Raw genomic sequence first — 23,084 nt, 5'->3', positions numbered from 1 at the left:
TGCCTAAATTTCATCTCATGATAATTTCATGCAGATCCATCAATCAGATTTTTTTTTCTGAAAAATATGCTAAAGATGGGAAATTAAAATCATATATGATTTTGAGGGGAAATATAGCAGAAGATAGAATTTGTAATGAAAGGGAATATATTTGGCTTTGTTTTATCTCCTATAGCAAAGAACCAAGCCAGCAGAGGGTAAAACGATGGGGTTTTGGCATGGATGAAGCATTGAAAGATCCAGTTGGGAGAGAACAGTTCCTTAAATTTCTAGAGTCAGAATTCAGCTCAGAAAACTTAAGGTAAACCATGTTGTTTGACTCTTATACTATATGCAAGAGAGACCTACCTGTGATGAGTCTGGTTATTTTGCACTTGATAGACCAGTTACTATCCCACCAACATCATGATGATGATACGGGCCCATTGAATTTCTGCCTCCTGATGGAAGAAGAAAATGAAGAAGTAATGGAAGAAGTAATGAAGGCAAAGCACTTTGTCCAACATTATCACTTCCTCATAAAGGTTTATTTTACACTGTCTCCTGATCTTTTACCTATGTAAATCTGATGCATTTGAAATGGCCTGCATAAAGAAGTGTAACACTTAGACTAGTATTTGGCAAAGTGTGGAATCATTGATAATATTTATGCAGTTTAATTAAAATATCACCTATTTATCAATATTGGTCTTCTTTGTAGATTGCATCTCAAGTAAGATCTAGAAAAAGAGATTGAGTGCTTCTGTAAAACTTGAAACAAGACTATGGAGTGCATTTACTTTGTACACTTAAATACAGCCTCAGGGCAGTTGAGAGCAGCACCTCACTGAGCCCTGCTGGAGGGGTGTGCATCCTTCCCATCTGTTGTAAACAGCATCCTTACATATTTTTGAAACTTTTCTGACTTGAGGCACCTAGAAATTGAAATTTTAAATGTGAGACATTGGAATAGATTTTAATGGCTCTAAGATCACTGAAGTGAGTGATAACTTTCCACTACATAAAATGGTTTTTCTACAAGCTCTTTCATTCATTATTCTTTTGAAACTTAACATCCTAATTTACTTTCTCATGACTTGTGCAGTCCTGGTAAATTCATTTACAGAAAGGCATCAGCATTCATTTGTTTTCACTGGAACTAAGCAGCTCCAGAAATGTCACATTCTTTACAGGAAATTTAACAGATACCAATACCAAACCATTCAGAAATACATAAAATTTTGACAGATGTCCCATGGATTAAGCAAGTTGACCACAGACAGAGTCTGGAGGAATTTAATTATATGTGCATGCCTGTCATGGATGGTTGGGATGCAGCTTCCTATTCTCTTTCAAGTTTATGAGAACACTTGTTTGACAGGGCTTTCACAAGGTCTTCAGTTGCTAAGGATTTTTATTGGACCTACTAAATAATATTTTCTATCCTGAGGTCACATTATCAATTATTGAGTACAAGAATGAATAAAAATAAAGCAGAGATAAAGTCTATTTTTAGCCTTTTAGTGGATGGGGAGGTGGAGTTTCCTCTAATTCTCTAAGTTTTTGAAAAAATGCTGACATCATGGGTTTCATGATGAAGAAATAAATAAGCAGTGCCCCACCAGTATCACCTAATCAAATAAACATCCTTCCTGCTCTTAATAAAAGTACAGCCTAGTGGTGAATACAGAGAAGAAAACAGATCACAACACAAAATCATGGGTATTAGATCAGAGAAATACAGAGGAATGGCAAACCCAGAGGTAGAGATCAGTAAAGGCATCCTGAGAGAAACAGCTTCTAGGCTTGGATGATAAGGAGATAACCAGGCAAAAAAGGAAGAGGGAAGAAGTTTGGGGCAAAAGGAATAGCGTGTGCAAACTCTGTTTCATGAATGAAATTGAATCACTGCTGTTTTCTTAATCCGTGCCTTAACTATTTCTTATCTCAGTAATTCTATGCCACACTAGATTGCCTGATAAGTAATTGCATATAAGAAAGATTACATATTTCATTGTGTGAAAATGTATAAATATCATCCAAAAGGCTTTCTGTCCTAAATTTTAAAAATACAGAATAGTTAATTTGAAGCAGTCCCGGCCCTAGTTCTATAGGGCTTAGATATTTAATATTTTTATGGAAGAAGCGTTTAGTTCTGGAAAAGGTAAATGCTTGCATATGTTTTTGCAGTCTAGGATCTCCCTTACTCCATTTCTTCCTTTAATTTAAATGGCCACATGTATATGTCTTTTCCTGCTGTGTTAGGAAAACAGGGGCTGGATATCCCAAGAATCAGAGGTTATATAAAAATATTGCACATAGCAGACATAAATATCTACCAAATGCTATCTTAAATTTTGGGCTAAACTGATCATTTGGAAATAGATTTATTATAAGTGTTTAATTAGAGCAATTTCTTAAATCTGAACTAAATTGCTTTTAGAGTCCTTTTTCTTTGTAAGCATTGTAAATGCTAATAAATCCTGTTAATTTTTTTTACTGCATGTTATGTTGAAATAAAAACAAAGTAAAATTAAAAATGAAATATTATATATTTCATATATAGTCACATATATATTTCTTGAGTATATACCATAAGCTTGTTATATGTTTCCATACTAAGGATTGATAAATATAGAAATAATTCTTGAATACCTTCTATATGTCATAATATGCTTCATATTCACTACTTTTATAAGTATGCCATGCTGTATTTTGTATTTATTATTTCTGATTATCATTCATCTAATCATAACTTCAGAAATGAAATGTAAATATTCTTGCCCCATTTTACAGGCAAGCAAAATATGACTGGAAGAAGTTAAGCATCTTTCAGAATCAGATTACAATCATTGGCATCCTAGGCTTTCTATAATCCAATACCAAGCTACTGTCCACTGCTCCCCCAACCTGAACCCCCTGATTCTGCCTAGGTATCTGGTGTCACAGACCGAGGGAGACAAAACAGTCAAGGTAGCCAGCAGGGCTAATTACACCTAACTAAGTCTCAATGCATCTTATTTAGCATCTGCTATTTAGGGAAGTGTGACACTCATATGAGCATTTTCTTCTAGTATTGAGACAGAAACAATAGTCAAGAAAAACTGCTTATTGATAAGTACTTATTCCTCAAATATAACTTCTGCTCTCGCTTGGTGTATTTTTGCTCATTCCTTTTTCAGGTAAAGCAGAGTAAGTACTAAGTAAATGTAATAATATGAATGTTATATGAGTGCCTAAAAATATGTCAAGCACTTCAAAAGTGCCCTTTACATAATTTATCTCATTTAATCTAATGGAAACCCAGTGAGATAGGCATTAGCATTCCATTTTACTGATGACAAAATCAAGGCTCGAAGACATTAAGATAATTCCTCATAGTCCAGCTACCATATAATAAGGGGCTATAATAAATAGCCAGTGCCCTTTACATTCTACTAAATTATTACAATGACTATGCTGAGGATAAGAAAGGCAGTGATACTTTTAAGGAGGCATTCAAGAGAGTGGTTTTGAGCATGTCATCTGCTGCAGATCTGGGGGCAAACCATAGCTGTGGCACTCACAGTGGGTAACTTAAATAAGTGACTTATCCTTCATATCTTCAGTTTTCTCTAAAGTGGGGGAAATATTAACACATACTCTATAAAGTTGTAGGGATTGCATGAATTAATATAGCTAAATCACTTAGAATATTGCCTGCACTTACTTGTCAGTGTAGATGCTCTTAGTATTACCTCCTCTACCCTTTGATATTTCACCCGTAATTTCAAGTCTATTTAAGATGTCACTGCATCTGTACAGCCTTCCTAGAACTCCCTTTTCCAACCCAGTACTTGCCCCAGCAGAGGGGCTCCTTCCTGCTCTGCATTCCCAGACTATCTGGTTTGTGCTATTCCTTGAGAATCTCTCATGTGCTTCCTTGTATCATGGCCATTTGAATGGTGTATCTTTGCTAGTTCAAGGACAAAGACATTCTTTTTATCTGTGTGTTCAAAGAGTGCTGAAATGAACCTGAATGAGCATGAATTATAACACTTATGCTCCCTCAGATTGCACCTAGCCTTCCTATTAGATTGCACAGTGTCAGAACCTGTATTTTAAAAGGAAATGGTCTTGACCTTTCACTTCTGAAAGCAACCCATGGTAGTTTTATGTTTAAAGCATTGTTCATGTTGGATTATCTACTGTTATCTATCTACAGGAAAATGGTATCTAGAAACTGGAAAATTACTAGGTTGAGTAATATTTGATATTCTAATTGTAGCTCAACTACTTTATTACTTATTTTTGAACTTTCATTAATCCGCAAGTTAAAACGTAATAGTTATGAAGGTACTGCTTATCCCCTTCTACCTTTCTTAAGACTCTGTAGCCTGTAGTGACCTTCACCTCTGTTGTCATCTTTTCCATTTCATGATCACATCTGGCCCCTGTTGAGGATAACATAGATCTAGTACTTCCTTTTTCAGGTATCTTTTTTTAATTTAAAAACACTATATGATGTGTTATATACATATTCATTTTGTCATCATTTCTAGGTCTAACCAAAAAGACATAATATAGAGCAAAATTTTAAAAAATGAAACCCATTAATAGAATGTGACTTCTTATTAGACTTTGCTATTTGCTTTTATCAAGCAAAACATGTTCTGGTGTTCTTTCCTTTCAGAATATACTATATTCTATACAGAAGCATATCAAATATATTTTTATATTTAGCATTGAGTCAGTATTATTTTTTCCAGAACTTCTGAATTGTTATAATGTCTCTGCAAATTTAAGCCTTTTGAACAATTACATGTGAAAGCTTGCTGCTTCTGTCATTTCATAACTCCCTGAATTAAATCGCCTAAAATTAGTTACTTGCCCTGATTTCTCCAGCTAGGGCATTTTCTAATCTGTGTCCAGGCCTCTTTTAATCCCAGTAAAGCTTCACTGTAATTCCCTTACCTGGTAGAGCAGAAAATCCTCTCCATACTAACCCTCATTGCTCAAATGGACAAAAGATCCAAAAGATAGAATATGTGGCATACTTTATCCCCCGCAATCAGATGATCCACGTCACTCCCCTTAATGCCCTTCAAACTCCTCTTCCTTTCTAATAAATGGTTCTTTAGCAGTGCTCCTTTGTTTCAGTAAAATTTAAGGTTGTACAGAATCAGGACCCTGGCAGATCTGTTTCTAACAGAGAACATCTAAAAGAGATAGTTTTCAAGATTTCCTTTCCCCAAATGTTATATCTTTGAATACGACTAATTAAAAAAATCGGTAAAGACCTGTTTCTGGAAGACTTCAGAGAAAATGAGTTCATTATTATGCTTCATTGTGAATTGAATGATAGGTCAATAATTTAAGAATTTTCAGATTATGAGGCATTGGAGTAAATGCTTGGTGTCACATTTTGCATAGATTCTGGCTAGCAGTGGAGGACTTGAAGAAAAGGCCTATTAGAGAAGTCCCCTCTCGAGTTCAGGAAATATGGCAAGAATTTCTGGCTCCAGGAGCCCCCAGTGCTATTAACTTGGATTCTAAGAGCTATGACAAAACCACACAGAATGTGAAGGAGCCCGGGCGATACACATTCGAAGATGCTCAGGTTGGTACATGGATGGGCCTCACATTGCGTCACAAATGTTCTCCTGAGAAGTTGAAAGTTGGAATACTTTTGTTTTATTTTCATTATAATTGGTGGCTATATCTAATATTTTCAATTTAGGTAACTGTATGTAAAATAACTAATTGATCTAAAAGAAAACAGAGATGCTTTAAAATGAGTTTTTAAAGCCTGGGAATTTTTGTAAATTTGAATGTTTTTACAAGAAAATTTCTTGAAGGGAAATATTTTAAATATTTGAAAACTTTTTACTTTATTTTCTACTTTGTCACCTCAGTAACATGTATTTGAACTCTTTAACTTGTCTTCCAATGAGGAGATTCTAAGATTCTGACATTCCTAAATAATTTATTATTATGGATAGTCAGAACTAAACTAAATTAGCTTGAAGTTATGTAAAATTCAAACCACTTTTGTCTCTGATGATAAAATGAAATAGTAAATTTAGGCATTTATTATTTTTCCAAGTTACTTTTTTAGTCTGCAAAAAGAAGAGAAAAGGAAATTGATATTACTATTAACATCCTAAGACAAATTTTTATGTGTTTTTTCTTTTTTTCTCAAACTGGGTGTAATTGCCTCCTTAGAAGCAATTTGAATTTCTACTTTTTCTAAAAAAATATTGTGCTCAATAGGAAAAATAAACATGAAATGAGAGGATATTATTTCCTAATGATATGTTGAAATTAGCTTTTAAACCAGAACATGCATGCTTCATAATTTCTTAAAACCTCTTTTAGAGAAGAATGTTAGCTCTAGAAAGTATCTTGTTTTTTAAATAACTACATTACTAAAACAAGATACAGAAGATGAAGAATAAGGTACACAAATTTCCTTTCTTATTTTTACTCTCGGTAGAAAATATATTTATCCTTTGCTTTGGTTTAAAAAGAAATGAGCCACTGTGCAGAAAATAACACAAGTTGAAACAGCCAACCAAAAACCCATTCATTCGCCCTGACTCTGCTAAGGTCTTCTATGTGGAAATAATTACATTCTATGGAGACACATGAGAGAGAGCAGGATGAAAATTCTGGCTCTGTTGCTTATTTCTCTGCTGGTTTCTCTTTCTTGCGGTTCAAGATAAACTTTCAAGCATTTTTCTGGAGCCAACAGCGTGTAAAATATTTGAAATTACCTTCCCCAAATCTTAATATTAAAAAGAACATTTCTTTGTTATCTTTGTCATTGAAGAATATTCTTGCTTATTGGGTCTTCAATAAAAGGAAAAGGCATGATTTTCTATAGAAAACACTACTACCTGACCGTAGGCTTCTTTTTTCAATCAACCTCAGATATTTAATTCCAGCTTTTTGTAGGCTTTTAAACCATATATTCAAAAATATAATAATAGAATTTCCTGCTGCTGTTTAAGAAGAGATGCAATGTAATAAGAAAGCAGATTCCGGAGCCAAATTGCCTAGGTTTTAGTCTGAGCTTTGCTCTGTGACCTATTGCAAGTACTTCACTTCTTCATGCTTCAGTTTCTTCATATTTAAAATAGATATAACAATGGTTACCAACCTTGTTGAGGTTTTGTGAGGATATAATTAACTAATATAGGCAAGCACTTAGAAGTGTACCTGGCATATACTCAAGCATATTTGAGCACTTACTAGGCATACCCTTATACTTTGCTAAACATTTGTCATTCCTCTAATCCTGACAATAACTCTATTTTATAGATTAGAAAATTTAGACTCAGAGAAATGAATAAAGTGGTCAAAATTTACATTTTATAAGTGGTAGATCTTGAGCAACATAACATCTGAATCCCAAAATGATTGACTTCTAAATAAGACATTGCCTCACTTTTCCAACAACAAATTCTGATGCAGTTCCAAATGTACCATATTTTTGGAGATGAACCTTAGACTAGATATTGAGACTTAATCCAGAACGTCTTTAAGTGGATTCACAGTAACTACAAATTATCGCTGGTGTGTTTAAGACCAGGGAAACTGAGTCATTTCTTAAAATATATATTTTCTCCAAACAAGAAGAGACTGGGACATTCCGGATACTCTCAAGTTGTTCAAAACTCCGTGTCTAACAGACTGGAATGAACAAGGAGCATTTATGCTCCCCTAGAGTGCAATAAGCCAAAGCAGAATCTCCCTAGATTGGGCCAACACTGAATTGGATGGATACATTTTTTTCTTCTTTATCTACCAATATTCATCATCAAAACAGAACATTGCAGACTGATTAGGATTATCAAATATTTACCTAATCTATCTATGAATAAGTCAAAACATGCACACAAATTGGGAGGTTTAGCAATTAAATATCACAAAATTTATTTTTGGACTTGTGCTCTGGCCTAAAGTGGATGTAGATGACAGTTTTCACCAAACAAATGATTCATTTGGGAAGTCTGCACCCTCCAACTACATATAAATGCCAAAGGCTTCTAGAATGATTATTGAATTTTGACTTCACATCATTGTCTTTTGGCCTGGAGTAATCTTAAGAGACAGCAGATTTATTTATATTCTTAAATGATCTATGTAAATCAACAACTTGATTTGAAATTACTTCATGACAATCTGCTAACTAAATTCCATTTTTTTTTTAAGGACTGGTTGTGGTTTAGCTCCCAAACCAGTTTAAACATTGATCCTTGAATAAAATAATAAATTTGAAAGTCTAAATGTTCTATAAGCATATAAGGTATTCTCATCAGCATTATCATTATTATTTTTAGCTGCTTCCAGATTTGTTTTTGAACCAAATGTTGTATTCTTATCACAGTACTTGATTTTTCCTGAGAAATAATAAGGAAGCACCTCAACCGTTATTTCTTTTTAGGAGCACATTTACAAACTGATGAAAAGTGATTCATACCCACGTTTTATAAGATCCAGTGCCTATCAAGAGCTTCTACAGGCAAAGAAAAAGGTATTGGTTCTTTGTGAATTCTTTTGACCTAGTTCTCAGTTGTAGTTATTTGGAGTAGTTACCTCTGCTGGGCCCACAGTATTGGACAAATGGTAAGTGAATATACTCCAAGACCCTCCCCCAAACCTTTGCATTTTATAAGGGCCATTTAAGTTGTATGGGTTTCTGTTTGTTGATTGCTTATTTTCTTCTTTGTTTGTTTGTTTCTGCAGATGTTCATGCTTTACAAAGTTGTTTAGACACCGTTTTCATGTTTCATGTTAGTCTTCTGTATGCCAGTTTAAGGAAATAAAAAATTACAATAAAGAAAGGAAAAGAACAATGTCATCAGATCAAAAACTTAAAGAGGGTTTTCCTTGTCCAGTAAGCTAGAATGTATGTTTTGGGCCATATGCTCCATAACTCATTGTTTTCAATGATACTTGCCAAAATGCAGTAATGTTTGCTTCCACATATTTTCATTTGGCATTTATTCTGAGTCACTTAGTATCCCTACGATGAGGTTTCATACCTAAGATGATAGCCAAGCACATTTTCGAAGAGCTGCAATAGGCTACATTGTTCAATTAATGTTTATAATCAAAGTCTCAGTGTAAATAACACCTTCTATAACCAGTATAACAGGGAATGGAAAATCTGGATGTAAACATCAACATCATTCATTATTTTGTAATGTTAAAATAGTCCATAGCTTCTTGAAATTCTGAGATGAAATTATAATTGTGTAATTCATGATCATCATTTAAGCTAATGGTATTTTTCAGAGTCCATTGACTTTGCAATGGGAAATAGATACTCTGTAGTTGCACTGTCCAGTACAGCAACCACTAGCCACATGGAGCTGTTTAAATTTAAATTAATTAAGGTTACATAAAATTCTACTCAAATTTCTAATACTCAATGGCCACAGCTAAAGACTTCTGAAATATTAGTTAGTATAGAATGAAATTTCCATGCTTTCAGAAAGTTCTACTGGACAGCAATGCTCTACAGAATTAATGATGTTATCAACAGAAATTTAGTTCCAGTAGAAAATTATGAGGAAATTCTGAAGTTAAGCCACTAGATTTTCAAACATTTAGGCTTTGAAAATGTTGGCATAAAACCTTAACATATCTACTTCATTTTAGTGTAATTTGATTTTGCTTGAAATCACACTATTTTGTTTGCACAAGAAGAATTTTGGTGTTAAAATTAAAAGCACTAATGCAAACAGAGCCCATGTCCTGTGACATGGCCTTCTGCGGCAACTCTCCTGTCTTCCTGATCCCTATGATTTAGAACATGAATTTGGTGTTGCATCATTTCATCATCCTGTCTTTTTCTGCTGTTTTTCTTTCTTTCTTTTTCTTTCTTTATTTCTTTCTTTCTTCCTTCCTTCCTTCCTTCTTCTCATTATTTCTTTTGTTCTTTTCTTTCTTCCTTCCTTCCTTTCTTCCTTCCTTCCTTCCTTCCTTTCTTTCTTTCTTTCCTTCTTTCTTTCTTTCTTTCTTTCCTTTCTTTCTTTCTTTCTTCTCTCTCTCTCTTTGTTCCTTTGCCCCACCCAACCCCACACATGTAAGTCGGAATACTCAATGGATCGCAGAACATCTTTTGAAAACTTTGCACAGAATGTGGTAAGTTTTAATTTTTAAGGAATTACAAATCATTAAGTCCAATTGGGAAACATTCCCAGTTTCAAGCCCCATCTTCCACCTTGCATCCTTTGGTGTAACAGCAAAGGTATTTATTGCCTTTATTCAAATTCAGAATTTCCTGCTTCCTACTTATCTTTCTGTCCCAGCACTTTCTGGAGTAGATAAGATATCACACGTGAAAATCTATATGTATCAAACTAAGGCTTGGAAAGAAATGTGTATTATGATACATAAAATGAAGAAACTGTTCTTTATATTTTAATTTTTATTCTATGTATCTCTTTCTTCATTAAAGATAGTGCATGCATTTCTATACTCTTTCCCTTAGCTCTTCCTAAGGCTTAAAATGTTAAGAACAATGAGGGTTCTGTGCTTTCTACTTTTGCAGGGAGAAAATGACTTATTGAACAGTTTAAAGCCAGACTCAGTATGAATGGGGGTCGGCAACAATATATGCCCCACCAAAGACCCACTAGCATGCCTTTCTTATTCTTTATTTTTCAGGAAGGTATTGAAAACTATTGCATAAATCATCCAGGAAACCAGTAGTTTCCCTACCAGTGTTTTCTTAGCATCTTTCCATGTGCATAAGTGATATATTTGTTTGTGGGATTCTTTTTTTTTTTTCTTTTTTTGATATTGTGCCAGTGCCTTTGGAACTTTCTAACATTGTGTGAGCTCAAACTAAAGCCTTCAACACATTTATTTTTATAGGGCAGAAACATCCCTATTTTCCCATGCCATAAAAACTGTACACCAACACTGAGGGCCAGCACTAACCTGTTATGAAAAGAGGTAGAAAAATCTTGGTTTATACTCAAGTTTGTCTGCATTGTCTGTTGAGTTGTGTGGTCAGCTCCATGCTGCTGCTGCTGTGGGTGTGTGTTGTGGCTTTTGCTGTGATGGCCAGTTAAGTGGAGTTATGTGTGTTGAAATGTAAGCAAATTGGATTCAGCAAAAATATGTTTTTTGTTTTTAGTTTCCTTCAAGGATCCTTTCGGTGGGGAATGTTAATCAGTTCTTTTTATGAATTCCTAGTTGTGGCTGTGCCCAGAGTATTTGAAAGATTTTAAAAAGCAGTGTATACTTTGAACACTCAATGTGATTGCACAAATTAAAGGGCTGGAAAATGAAGGACTCCAGGAATTAATCACACTATAAACTTCCCAAAATTTTGGCTGGATCTTTTGGAGTCTCTGACCTTTAATATAAAATTTTCTTAAGCATGCCTCATAAGTCACCATGGGAAGATAAAGACAATGCTAAAGAAATGCCTCAAGATTTTGCTGGAGGAAGTCGCCACAGGATGTTGCACAGTGTTCTGTGTATTGTTTAAGAATTGTTTCAAATTCATTCTTTTCTAACATAACGCTGACAGAATATTGTTCTTGAGATTGGATTGGAAATTTCTTTAATATAATTAAAAACATATAATGCAAATTAAGGAATATGGAAAGGGGAAGCAAAATGGTTGTCTTTCCTCCAACACCATCCCCAAATCTCACCAACTTCCCCAATTCTTAAAGTAGTACCACATTGTAACTCATTGCAAACTTTAAGAAAGGATAAGTAGGAAATAAGGAAAGAGAGAATTAATCATCTACACCTTCAACCAAAATTTATATGCCAAGTGCCAACTATACTGCAGACATTGCTATGTCTTAGGAAAAAGACCTCAATTGCTAAGGTACATAATGACATAGACAAAATGTTATGTTGTGCAGGAGAAAGATAAACTATTTCAACTTGTATTAGGGTGGATAGGGAGGGTCCATGGGTAATGTGAGAATTCCCAGAAGAAGTTACATTTAACTGGATAAATAGGATTTCATTAGGCCAAGAAAGGCAACCATCCTTTTAAGAAGAAGGGGGAAAAAAGGCTGGGATTACTGAAAAGAGAAGTTGAGTAACATTCATACCATAACACATATATACACACAACATACTGATAAATTTCAGATAACCTTCAGACACAATTGTTTAGGGTTAATCCTTTTCCATCCAGGAAAATAAAAAGTAATGTTTTTATTGAATATTTTATTTTGGTAGTACTCTAAAGAAATGGAGTAAGAAAATTAGAAAGACTCTCTGATTTCCTCAGTAGATTATGAATGATAACATTTATTTAATTAGTTATGAGAAATAAATTTCCATCCTGAAAATTATTTATATACAAAAATTTTAAATATTAACTGTATATCATTGTCTTATGATGGTTAATTTCTATTTAAAGTTCCCTTTAACTTTCTATTTTCATTTATTTTTTTATTTCCCCTTGGTTCAGTGTTCCTCCATAATATGATTACTTTTAGGGTCAGAAGTTGTGTTAGCCATCCTAAGTACTTAACATAATACATTTTATGGAATACCTTTATAGGATCAATAAAATGATTTTAACACAAGATAAAGAATGAGTGATTTTATTATCAGATAGACATAATGGAGGAAAGACACAGTTTAAATAAACATTTTAAAAGAGTTCTATGTGCAGGTTGCTCCAGTAAATACGGGGAGGCTACAACATAGAGTATCCAAGAAAGAAATGGACTTGGGGAATTACAGGTAAATAAGTGTGTAGACTTTAAAGGGAACTAGGAAAAGTGAGATAATGATAATAACTCACATTCACTGAGTGCCTGCCATGTGCCAGGCTCTGTACTAGACACTTTATATTATCTAATTTAATTTAATCTGAACCTACAAGTTAGGTAATATAATACTCATTATTTTACCCATTTTACAGGTGAGAACACTGAAAGGTCAGAGGAGTTACTTAATTTTCCCAGAATCATACAGTTAGTTAAGGAGCTAGCACTAACCCCAAATTTATTTTGTTCCCAAATTCTTTCTTTCTACACTGATCACCTTGCTCTTCCAACGGTAGAAGACAGATAAATCCACTTGATGATAACCTCCTCTGGAATCTGAGTCCATTTCCGTTAGTGTTTATTTGTAGAAGTTTATTTACATTTCAGCACAGTTATTTTTATAACCTGGCTTATAAAAATGGCATCACTGTTTTGTTTCACACAAGAGTCAAAAACGTTTTGCTTGACAGCTCTTCCTAATACCATTGGAAATCCCATTGGTTACTGAGGTTAATAAATTCTTGCAGGCACTTTAGAGAATAATTATAGTAAACAGCTAACAGCTGCATAGCATTTTACAGTGTTCCAAGGACACTCATTACTTTTTGTTTGTATTTTTGTTGTTGTTCTTTACAAACACAACTGTCATGGGAGGTGGTCAGGTGTTACCATCATTTCACAGATAAGCAAACTGAGGACTAATGGGGTGAAGTCATTTCACCAATATTAATCAATTGTTGAGTGTTAGGGCCAGGCCTAGAAGCAATGTTTTCTGACTTTAAATTCATTACTTTGTAGACTACTCCTTTTCTTCTCATTATACCCAACACTGGAGGGATAAAAATAACTCACATTTGTGTAATACCTTCACCTTGGCTTGTTGTCCAAGAAATCTCATTTCTTATCATTTACTTTTTTATTATTTTCCTTGCCATCAGAGAATTTTCTTCAGATCTTTCAAGGGTTGCTGTGTCCTCTCATGCCTTTAAATGTTATTCTTATTAAGTTGATTTCATTCTCTTTTGACAAAGTTCATGTAACGGTTGTTTTCTTTCCAACCATTAAATTATCAAAGTATCTGTCTGCCATATAAACCTTAAGGGAGAACAGATAGGAAATAAGGGGAGAAACAAAGTAGGAGGATTGATCATCTACACCTTCAATCAAAATTCATAAATCAAGTGCCAAATGCCAACTGTATTACTTATTACCTCTTCTCCTTAATTTGCCTTTGGGCTACAGAAGTAGAAATGAGAATTAAAGAATGTTAATGTTGAACTTCCAGAAACTCACCTAATCTAACCTCTTTTGGAGAAAAATTTTACCCTATCTCAATGAAGACAATTTACTGCAGAGCCTTAAAACAATCAACATACAAGATATAATGACCACTTTTCTCTCCCACCCCCTCTCCTCCAGTGTACTGATGCTAGTGCATTGGGCTTGTAAGGTACCCTCTCAAGACTGAAATTACCAGAAGTTTTGGAAACTGTGTGAGAGAATTTCAACAAAAGGACTGAGTTGGCGCTGAAATCAGTTGATTTTTTGCAATCAAATCTGTATTTAACTCTATAAATCATTAGTATACGTATTGATAAGAACAAATGTAAATATAAATCCTATAACTTGTTTGGAGTGTTAAAAGTGAGAAAGATACAATATGCTTAGTTCTTTTAGAATGTTCTTTTTGTTTAAATCTAGGTAAACTATTTTTCTAAGCCCATCATGGAGTTCCTAGTTAATACACCTTATGCAGATTTTATACAAGCAGCAAAATGTAGTTTAAAAAAAAGCCCAGACCTGGAAGCCTGACATGTTAATGTTAGGTTTGAAACCCAGTCTTACACTTCTCTTGCTGTATGAATTTTTAGAAATCAGTTAAACTGCTGAACCTTAATTTCTTCATCTACAATTTCTCTAGCCAGAAATAGCTCTAATCAGTACTTGTGCAAAATAAATAAATAAATAGATAGATAGATAAATAAATAAATAAATAAAATAAATTTAAGAAATACTTTAATTATGCTTTTGAAACATGCTTTATTTACTTAAATTGCATCAGAAATATCTTCCAGGTCATTTCATATTCTTCTACATGATTATATTTATTGACTGCATGAAATTCTTCTGAATGGATATACCTATAATGCATTTTTCCATTCCTCTATTGGTGGACATTTATGTTGTTCCTTATTTATTTATTTCTTTATTCATTGTCATTGCAGCTCAAAGTGTGGTAAACATTCTTCAAGTTAAATATTGATTTTTTTCTCATACTCATAAAAAATTGAGTTGCTTGGTTAAATGGAATGCAAAATTATGAAAGAAGAGATGTCTATTTATTTTTTTCTCTCTTATCTTTACTTTTGCCCTAATGCAAGAGATACACTAGAGGGAAAAATAACTTATCACAGAAGACAGAAATCAGAGTTCATATTCTTGATTTCCAAAACCACTTGTGTTACACATTAATAACGGGCTTCCTTGTCAATTGGTCCTCAATCTCTGAAGAATTATAGTGTTTTCTGGGAGCCTTACACTTTTTTTCAAGACGCTGTCAAAAACACTATGGATTATTTCTAGTCCCTGGTCAAATGATTTTTAACTTGGTTTTATTAAATGTGAAATCTAGCATGAAACTTCCTCTGCATACCCTAACAATCACTGTGATTGTACACTGAGACTGCCCTCTCCACCCAGTATAACCCTATGAATAATACAGATTCCAAGTTTTGGAAATACAGCCTCACACCAGCTATGGAGCAATACTGCAAGAGTGCAATGCCGTGTCAAATCTACTCATGCAGACCCCTCAACTGGGCAGTTGAGCTGGACATTGGTTCTCCTTAAGATTGAAACATGGCATTCCTGGTTGAGTGCTCTAGACTTTGCTGTATGAGCACATTAGTGTAGATAAGCTGTTGGAAAAGGATCCTAGAGCCCCTAAAAATAAAATTTATAAACTTGTCACTCGGTTTGCTCACCATGAATAATACCAATATAGAAAATTGATTGACCTGGTGATCTATGTTCCACTCATATGCTACATTTTTATCATTGTTTTCATATATTATGTTACTAGTTCCTAGATTATTCATTCATTCAACATATATTGAGTTTTGACTATATGACAGGTGTCAGGGAAGAAGAAACTTTCTTCTACCCTTCTAGGTTCTTCTGGCTGGTCTAAGAATTAAATTGACATGAGACAGATTAATAAGAGAAAAATCAAAAGTTTAATAATATGTATACATGGGAGAGACCCAGGAAAACTAACTCATCAAAACGTCTGAAACTTTTAACTTAAATATCTTCAGCTAAAGACAAAAGAGGATGTTGGGGGTAGTGGTTTGGGACCTCAAATGTGAAGAAGGCAACTGACATGGAGAGGGGAAAGCAAATGTTTGGTAGGACATGCAGAAACAATGGGACACAAAGAGGAATTTTAACAGACTTTCCTAGGTTTCTCCCTATCTCCTTGCCTAGTTCATATTATAGTTATCTATGGTGATTACTCCCTTCCTGGAACAGGTTCTCTATCTACCTTCTTTAGGCAGTCAGGGGGAAGGTCAAAATTTCTTCCTGAGTGTTTTGGGCCTTGGTTATTTTCAGTTTGAAATAATCCACATGCCAAAGAGACATTTTGGGGTGGCAAATCTTGCTCCCATACACAGGTTATGTGCTACTCCTTTGTGGTTAAAAAGGCATCCTGGGCTTCCCTGGTGGCGCAGTGGTTGAGAGTCCACCTGACGATGCAGGGGACGCGGGTTTGTGCCCCGATCCGGGAAGATCCCACATGCCGCGGAGCAGCTGGGCCCGTGAGCCATGGCCGCTGAGCCTGCGCGTCCGGAGCCTGTGCTCCCCAGCGCGAGAGTCCACAACAGTGAGAGGCCCGCATACCGCAAAAAAAGACATCCTGTTCTTACTTTCACTTCCCTTGATACCAATTTCTACCACAATGAAGTCAGAAAGGGCATTCTCTAGATTGTATTTATACTAATGAAGTTACACTATAGTTAGACCTCCATGGAGTTAATGAGATCCTCGATTCACATAAACATCCCTCATAATGAAGCAGATCATCTGCTTCACATAAACATCCATCATGATATAAAAGCAGTTTAGAAACTGTGAGAGGGAAGGTTTTGATTTTATATTTGTGCACCTGTGAATTTACCCTAAGGAGAACTTCGTGCATATTCTTTTCTGATTGAGTGCTATAGTTATTGCTTGAGGTTATAGGTATATTCATATAGAAAACTATGTTAGAAAACTCCTAGAGCACCCTAAGTAAATATAATTTATAAACTTGGCATTGGGTTTCCCTACCATAGATATTAAACACATAAAGTGAGTCTGGTCAAGAATGAACTACATTCTCCTCTTTCTTCTCTAGTGGACCTGAAACTCATCTCATTTATCATTTTGTAGTTGACATATATGGCTATCCATCTTCTTTTATTGAAACTGCTTTATGGTGATAACTTGCCTGAGAAAGCAGTTTTAGGTTCCCTGCAGCATGATGTAAATTAATTGGTGTGAAATGTATCAAACTATGTAGGCTGTTTAGTTTGGCCAATATATCTTTATTTTCCCCTAGTGGCATCATTAGTTCTTAAGTTGCCACTCAAGTTCTATAAACTATAAATTGTATAGTGGTTTTTGGCCAAAGAGCATCCAGTACAACTCTGGAGGCTCCTAAGGAATGTTTTGAGGCTGCTGGGTAGACAACCCCCAGTGGTAAACTTCCCCCTTCGCTGCTATATATGCCAGAGGCAGAAGTTTCAATAGTATTTCCCAAAGCACTGCTCTCATATACCTAAAGGACTTGGGTTGAAGCCAGTGATCATGAGGCCCCAGCTACCTGCATAATTGGAGACCACCCTGGGGGCTCTATTTAACAATTTTATAACCCAGTAGTACCCATGTGTCCAAGGATTATTGGATTCTTTTATCCAACAACAAAAAAAATACTTATTGAGCACCTATTGTGGGTCAGGCACCTTCTTCCTAGTTAAGAATACATAAATAATAAAAATAGGAAGCTAGTAGGTAATAAGTTAATAATAGTAGTAATGACAAATATAAATAATAATAATAGTTAATAAGAAGAAGAAATAATAGTCACTAACATGTATACCTTAGTCGGTTCATTCTTCTCATGAAAGTTAACTGTTCAATGAACAGAACTAGTTTCCTACCAGCTTCCCATTAGCTTACTTCATGTAAATCATGAAAGTTTTCCTTAAAGCAACACAGAGTAGGCAGGAAGAAGAGTTAAGCTTAAGCAAGAGATCTGCTTATTAAATAGTTGGGGTAAGCAGCCCTGAAGGAGGGAGAGAACAAAGGTAGAACCAGAAAGAGGGTCTAAGGACTTGACAAATTGTGTTCCAGGCAAGACTGCCATGGAGATTTCCAGTTAGAGGAATATAGTACAGAATAAGGTAATCAAAAAGATAGCTCATAATCTGGATCCAAACAATGGGCCATTTTATATATGCAGAAGATGAAGGTGGAAGGCAAGTTAAGAGAACCTAAAGATAAGAGGATATGATAGGATCAGCAGCTACTATATTAATTCATATTTGATGATAATGCCAAGAACTTGGTTAATGAGATAGAGGAAGCAAAGGAGGAAGAGTACAACTTTTAGCACCAGTATATTTACATATAGGCTACAGTATTTTTGAGCTAAGTTTACTGGAAGAGTTGATAGTAGAAAAATAAACTTCAGACTGTCTCAATTAGGAATTGAAAGTTATATAATAGTTAATAAATTATTTTACATTATCACTTCTATTTTATTTGACAGTATATGAAATGGAAGTTTTACTCAACTATGACAAAAAATTGTAGCTGAGTAAAGCAAGAAGATGGGGAATATTTGTGTATGCTTGTGTACGTTACAATACTTGTCAAGTACTTGAAGACAGTCAACTATCAATCTCAGTATTGATCTCAATTACCTCCCTGAGTTAAATAGAATTTAATAGTATTACATACAGTTAAATAGAATTTCATCAATAGCCTGAGGACAATACGTTTGCATATTCTTTTTATAAATGTGTTTTACATAGCTAGGAAAAATATAAATGGAACTTAAATTGATAAAGATTGGGATTATGTCTAAATTTAATTTCCACTAAAAATACATTCATATGTTTAATTATATCTAAATATGAAATCACTTACTAAGCAGCCCCATATCATCATCAAGCCATCTCATTTGCTGTTATCCATTCTGAAGCCACGTGTCCCATTGTATGTGTTCATTAGCATTCCTTTATGAAACACTTTTCAGAAAAGAAAGCCATTTTTATATTTATGACCAGCCATGGGTGTGAATTTTACTTTTCCATAATTTATGCTAGTACTTGGAGGCAATAACTCTAAAATGAGTGATTTAAAATAGCTAGACAATAGACATCTTTATCTGAATTGCATACATGTTTGTAGACTTAGATATATTTTGTTTATAAACAAACACCCTGCTGTGTTTTCTTAAGTGTTTGGCAGGTACCATAAGGCAAGCCCAGACTGGGCAAAATCCCATATCTTCTGCATTGTGCATCACATTTTGATTGCTGTTTTTGTCACTGTTGTTTTCCGACGTCCAGAAGTTACCATTATTAAAACAAGCTTGTGGTCATTACTGGAAGTTTAAAACACCATTTCTAAATTGCACTGACTATTATTTCTGGAGAATAAAAGATCAGCCGTCAGTTTTTTGGTTCATCAATTCATTCTTATTTACTTATTTTGGTGTTAAAGATTTTTCTTTCTATTTCATCAGCAATAGAAAAATTACTCGATAGACATGGCTGATGTAAACAGGGATAGCAAGCACCCATTATCAAGACTGTTCACTTGAAATATACATATTAATATCTAGGAGGAACATACTTCCAACACCAGAAAGAAAAGACTATTGGGAAGTCTTTATCTTTTCTAATTCTAAAAGTCTTCAAAGGACTTTTGGGAGACATTGAAAATGATGAATTTTTGGAGTCTCAAAATTGAAAAGGGATTTAGAGGCATCAATTTCCCCAGGTCCAATCCCCAGCCATTGCATGAATCTCCTCTGTAGACTCAATGACAAGTATGCCTCCAGCATTTGCTGGCCTGTAGGTTCCAGAGACGTGGTACCTTTAGAACGCAGGGGTAGTCAATTCCATTTTTTAGAATTTCATTCCTTGTTTTTAGAATAATCTACTTTTTGGTAACTTCGGAGTATTGATCCTAGTTCTGTCTCCTGGAGCTAGGCAGAATAATACAAACATTCCAGTAGATCTAGACATCTGTTGAATTACTTGAAGGTGTAATTATATCTCCTCTCAAGTTTTGTTTTTATTTCCATTAGTTAAAATCTAGTTCACCGTTTTTCTGTATGGTTCAACTATCCATATCCCATATCTCAAAATAACCAGGGGCTTGGAAAATGCAGATTCCTTGACCTTATCCCAGATAAACTGTGTTAGAATCTCTCTCTCTCTCTCTCACTGTTGACAAGCGCTTCAGAATTCAGTTTAAGAACCATGATCTAGGTAGCAGCCGGACTTCTCCTTACCAAAGATCGGTGGTTCTCACTTCTTCACTTTAGCTGCAGCAGAATCATTTGGAGAACTTCTCATAACACAGATAGCTAGACCTCACCTCTCAGAAAGGCTAATTAAGTAGTTTTCTGGTAAGATCCAAGAATTTTAATTTTTTAAAAATTCTCAAGTGATACTGATACTACCAGTTTGGAGACCACACTTTGAAAACCACTGCCCTAGCCTAACAGATTCCCTCCACTCTCCCCACTGATAGGTGCCAAGGGCACACCTAGTGTCACATCTGAGAGGCTACTCTCCAGTTATGCTCACACATTTTTGCAAGCAGCATTTGAATTACATGGATGAGTCAACTGTGTTTGTTCCCATAGCTGTTTACCATAATTGAACTTGTAGTAATTACATAATTTATGTAAATGTCATATAAGCTGCTGAAATTTGAGTATGAAAAGAAAAGATATTTCTATGAAAACTAAGCTGAACACTTAACAAGACTTAATAAACTTGCCTTAAAATTGCAATCAAATTAAATCTGAGTGAGCCTTGCATTGGGAAAGTGGGCTTCTAATGTTTTCTCATTCAATAATCTCATGTTCTTTTACCACCTTAATTGCTCACCTCCTATATCCACCCCAGTTCATCAGTAGTCCTCCAAAACTGATAACTGAACACAATACTTGAGAAGTAACCGAACCAGCATAGATTGGAAATATTATCTGCCCAACAGGAAAGAAAGAACATATATAACTTTTACAATCCAGTCCGAGCATTGTATCAGCTTCCCCACCCCAGCTCCCAGTCACAGCAGCCATATCAAATTGTAGGGTCATTTGGGGCTTAAAATTTTTTTTTAATCTAGAATTTTTTTTCTTGTGAGCTCAGATTACGTCTCCCCAATCTTCTCTTTTACTGCTAGATTGGTTTATTGTTTGTTTATTAATTTTCATGTAAGTTTGGTTATCCTTCTTTCCATTAAGTTTTATCTTGTAAGTTATAGCCTTACATAATTTTTTGGAGTATCTCTTTGTTACCCTGTCTTTTAACTAAGATTAGCAAATTGGCATCATACATTCATTTTAGCAGAATTCCATCAGTTTAATAATGCAAATTATTGATTAAAATGCCATAAAGTACAGAGAGGAAGACAGAGTTCCACTACTCCAAAAATTAGCACACCTTGAAGGTAGTTGTTTATTCAGTTATGAACCTCACCTTTTTCTGTGTCATCCACAGAATACCATGAAAGACTGCTAAATGCCTTACTTAGTCCAAGAACCTTTGTTTAAAGCAACTTCCTCTCCTCAAGTCTGGTAAACTCTTTTTAAAAATGAGTAAACGAGCGTGTACATGACAAAGATCTAATATGGTTTATATGGGGAGTTCTTATCAAAAAAATAATCAGAAGAGCACTACGTCATTAGAAAAATGAGCAAAGGTCTTCAACAGTTTTTTTTTCTTTTTTCGGTATGCGGTCCTCTCACTGTTGTGGCCTCTCCCACTGCGGAGCACAGGCTCCGGACGCGCAGGCTCAGCGGCCATGGCTCACGGGCCCAGCCGCTCCGCAGCATGTGGGATCTTCCCCGACCAGGGCACGAACCCGCGTCCCCTGCATCGGCAGGTGGACTCTCAACCACTGCACCACCAGGGAAACCCTATACAAACTGTACTTGTGTACATTTATATGTGTGTAGGACTAAAATAACATTTCAGAAACAATACATTCCCTTATTATGTGCAACGCACCCTGATATATTTTGATTTATTCTATGATATGTAATTTTTTCCTTAATGTTGGTAGCATCTTTCTAAATTGATTTCCTTTCCCACTAATGTCATGAATTTCAACAAAACATTGTTTTAGAAGAAATATATGTTACATGGGTAATTGATCAAAATAGGATCATTTTAATAAGCATGTTACTCATAATAAGCCATAATACTATGCACAATATAATATCAGTTTTGTAAAAAAAAAAATAAAATAACATTTTTGTATAAAAAGTAAAATGATATATTAGCATGTAAATAACTGTATTTTGGGTAAAGTTTATTTCTCTTTATATTTTTCTATGTTTTCCTCATTTTCTCTAATGGATATACACTTTTTATTTCAGGAAACTATTCTTAACTAAGGAAATGAAAGTATTTGGCTTTACTTTTTCTATCTCAAACCACACAGGGAGCTAGTAATAAGTGCTTACATATAAATGTATTCATAAACCATCTCTTTTAAGTACATAATAACAGAATTTTTTCCAGCGTTCAACATTAAATATACCAGCCTCCAAACTAGCTACAGAATCCCCTTCCTTTCTTTCTTCCTCCTTTCCTTCCTTTCTTTCTTAAATCTCAATAATTGAGCTTTCTTTAGTTGTATTGAAACTCACACTTTTCAGTTTTGCTAAAATTATTCATGGTGATTCAGTAAACTCACCTGCAAATTAACCTAGGAGGCATGGTTTCATTTAAAGCAGGGAAGGTCTTTCCAAACCCCTAGCCTAGTTCATTTCCTTCTTAACACATTCCCAGTTAGTTTCATTGATATGAACAACCAGGGCAAAATAAGAGTTGAAAAGACCCAAATTCCACCACTTAATTATTTAATAGGGTGTGACCAAGTGCTCCCATTTCTCATCCTACCTTGCCTCTCCTCCCCCAAGATAAAAGTTACTTGTCCCAATACATTTGAATCTCGTTGCCCTGGTTTCTAGAAACTTATTCTTAAAATGTGATTTCCAGCCAAGGAACTCAGCTCATGCAAAGCAAGCACATATTTGGGGACTTCTATAATATTAATATTGTTTAACAG

General features: G+C 34.8%; 1 protein-coding gene across 12 annotated transcripts in view; it reads left to right on the top strand.

Annotated features, from left to right (window-relative positions):
- Positions 1-23,084, top strand: part of RGS7 (regulator of G protein signaling 7) — a 614,677-nt gene that overhangs the window by 586,121 nt on the left and 5,472 nt on the right. For 8 of the 12 annotated variants that reach the window (XM_067729464.1, XM_067729458.1, XM_067729455.1 and 5 more), the window contains 3 exons: positions 176-301; positions 5,392-5,578; positions 8,408-8,497. In XM_067729464.1, the coding sequence (XP_067585565.1) occupies positions 176-301; positions 5,392-5,578; positions 8,408-8,497 (403 nt within the window). Of the gene's footprint in view, positions 1-175; positions 302-5,391; positions 5,579-8,407; positions 8,498-10,848; positions 10,930-23,084 lie in introns of all 12 variants that reach the window. The other 4 variants (XM_067729466.1, XM_067729456.1, XM_067729462.1 and 1 more) reach the window with 1 other exon arrangement.

The sequence above is a fragment of the Pseudorca crassidens genome, chromosome 2, assembly GCF_039906515.1.
Source record: "Pseudorca crassidens isolate mPseCra1 chromosome 2, mPseCra1.hap1, whole genome shotgun sequence".
NCBI classification, from domain to species: domain Eukaryota; kingdom Metazoa; phylum Chordata; class Mammalia; order Artiodactyla; family Delphinidae; genus Pseudorca; species Pseudorca crassidens.
The sequence above is the reverse complement of the archived record's forward strand: the minus strand, read 5'-3'. Positions and strand labels throughout refer to the sequence as shown.